At 48.6% G+C, this 2869-nt stretch overlaps 1 protein-coding gene and 1 pseudogene across 1 annotated transcript in view; both read left to right on the top strand.

The window, feature by feature from the left end:
- The first annotated feature begins 1102 nt into the window (after window positions 1-1102).
- LOC107554292 (uncharacterized) lies at window positions 1103-2079 on the top strand (annotated as a pseudogene).
- Window positions 2079-2869, top strand: part of LOC107554291 (uncharacterized) — a 1440-nt gene continuing 649 nt past the window's right edge. The window contains exon 1 of the mRNA XM_016236773.1: window positions 2079-2534. Within this exon, the coding sequence (XP_016092259.1) occupies window positions 2079-2534 (456 nt within the window). The remainder of the gene's footprint in view (window positions 2535-2869) is intronic.

Raw genomic sequence — 2869 nt, 5'->3', positions numbered from 1 at the left:
TAAGATGGTACTTGTCCCTCAACCATAATTTCTCTCTTTTCTACTTCCTCTTAGTGCTTTACAACATGAGACGAAGAATTCACCATTCTGGCAGAGGCAGAAGACATAAAATCTATTTCCCATCACTCCCGTTCAGTGGTCTCTACTCTATGGCTCTGAGACATTGAGGTTGTCATGATGTGTTCCCCTTGGAGGATACATTTGCCGCACTGGTGTGAGAACTCACACAGCTGTGCCACTCGGAACAGATAAATGTGGGCAGCAGAGCTTATATATAGGCTTTAAAGTATGCTGTGTGAGATTGTGTGGAAGGAAACGCAAAATATTTTCCCAACAACTGCAAAAGCTGCTGTATGAGGAAGTACCAAAATAAAACACAAAAATATTTTCTTGTTTTGACTGACAGAAAATCTCGTCTTAAACCAAAATAGCCCTTTAAAGTATTACAATTTCCAAAAATGCCATGAAACTTAAATTCATTATTCATACCTAAGGGAATATACAAACATGCTTGTTAAATGTATACTCCAGCAAAATCTACTATGATTTACTCACCCTCGTGTAGTTCCAAACTGATGACTTTTTTGTGGAGCACAAAAAGGGAAGTTTTGAAGAATGTTCGCAGTCTTCTTCTACTGTACCTACAATCAAAGTGGAAAGTTGGGTGGGTGCAGAGAACACCATAAAGCATCATAACATTACTCATACACTATATCCCAGTTCTTCTGAAGCCATACAATATATTTGTGTATTGAAAAGACTGAAATTTAAGATATTTAAGCAACTTTCATTCTGATGAATGAAACATTCTGATGAAAATAATCGTTGTATTCCATGGAAGTCAATGAGTCATTTTAGTCAAGACAACTCTCAGCATAGATTGGGGTTAAGGGGCGAAACGTCAATAAGCGGTGGTACCCAGCTGAAGACCCTGCAGAAAACCACGTGGTATGCGGTCAGGTTTAGGCCTGCCTCAGGGAAGAGGACGCCCCTGCCATGCATAGTCCACCATAGGCACCGTAGGAGGTGCGACAGGCCTAAGGTCCAGCAGAAAGACCAACTCGCTGAACTGCCCAGGAGTGCTGAAGCTGTTATGGACCCTGATGAGAATCACCTCGACTAAGCAGACTATACCATCCGAGTGGCAGAGGGCAGTGGCAGTCTCTATTCCCAAACAACAGAACGCCAAGACCATCGAGCAGTTCAGGAGCATAGCTCTACTGAATGTGGAGGGGAAAATCTTCTTCTCCGTGATGGCAAGAAGAATGACCACTTACCTCACGGAGAACAACTACATCAATACCAGCTGTCAGAAAGCCGGGATTCCAGGTTTCCCTGGCTGTGTAGAGCATGCTTCCATGATTTGGGAACAGATCTAAGAGGGAGAAGAAAGATCTGCACGTCATATGGCTAGACCTAGCAAATGCCTATGGGTCAGTGCCACACCTGCTCATAGCCTACGCTTTGGAATTCTTCTACATCCCAGACAACATCAGGACCATGATCATGAACTACTACCAGGACATGCACATGTGCTTTGCACTGAAGAAAGTCACCACTGGTTGGCAACAACTGGAAGTAGGGATCGCAAAGGGATGCTCCATTTCTCCCATCCTCTTCGTGGCAGCGTTTGAGGCCATCCTGATCGGGGCAAGGCTGGTGGTGGGTGGGGTCCGGCTGCCAGCAGGTCAGAGGCTCCCGCCCCTAAGGAGCTATATGGACGACATCACCTGCCTGCTACGAACCGCCCCATGTACAACCAGGCTGCTTAAAAGGCTGGATGAGCTGATCACCTGGGCCAGAATGAAGTTTAAGCCACAGAAGTCAAGGAGCCTCTCATTGCGAAAGGGGGAGAGAAATGACAGAGTCACCTTCACCATCAGTGGGGAAGACATCCCCCGCATCGTGGATCAGGCCATCCAAAGCCTGGGAAGACTTTATACATCTGGCCTCTCAGACAAGGATATGGGGAAATTCATCCTTCGGCAGCTGTCAGAAGACCTGTCCAAGATCAACGCAAGCCAGCTACCTGGAAATACAAGGTGTGGTGTTATCACTTCACCTTGTACCCAAGGGTGATGTGGCCTCTGAAGCTGTGCGAAGTCACCTCATCAGCAGTAAGCCGGATGGAGGCAAAAGCCAACTCCTTCATCCGCAAATGGCTCGGCCTACCACGGTGCTTTTCAGCTGCTGAGCTGTATGGATGGAACTCACTCCAGCTACTCCTGAAATCCATCACCTTGGGCTATAGGCAGGAGAAGGCAAGGCTTGTGATGGAATTAAGGGACTCCTCCGACAAGGCAGTGGCTGATGCAAATGCCAGAGTTGAGACTGGAAGGAAATGGAGGGCTAAGGAGGAGGTGCAGAAGGTGATGGGAAGACTGCAACATCAACAAATTGTGGGCATGGTCCAGACAGGGCGGGCAGGCCTTGGATGGAGCGAGCCACCCATCCTATGGTCCAAGGCAAGTAGGAAGGAGAGGAAGGACCTAGTTGTTGCAGAGGTCACCAGGATTGAGCAGGAGGAGCTCAGAGTAAGGTCTGTGGCACAGGGGCAGCAGGGGCGGTGGACAACTTGGGAGGGTGTCGCGAGCCGAGCAATCAGCTGGGCAGAGCTCTGGAAACTACCACAGGCTCGGCTCAGTTTCCTCATTAGGGCAACATACGACACCCTCCCGAGCCCTAAAAAACTCCATCAATGGCTTGGAACAGAGCAATCCTGTGACCTCTGCGGGACCATCAATGCCTCACTCCAGTATGTTCTGTCGGGCTGTAAAATAGCACTGACACAGGGTCGGCTCAGATGGCGGCATGACCAAGTTGCTCAGGAAGCTGGCAGAGGGGTGGAAGAAAAGTCGGCAGGAGGCAA

Source organism: Sinocyclocheilus grahami, unplaced genomic scaffold (genome assembly GCF_001515645.1).
Source record: "Sinocyclocheilus grahami isolate Dianchi unplaced genomic scaffold, SAMN03320097.WGS_v1.1 scaffold497.1, whole genome shotgun sequence".
NCBI lineage: Eukaryota > Metazoa > Chordata > Actinopteri > Cypriniformes > Cyprinidae > Sinocyclocheilus > Sinocyclocheilus grahami.
Note: the sequence above shows the minus strand (reverse complement) of the source record. Positions and strands in the feature narration are given on the sequence as shown.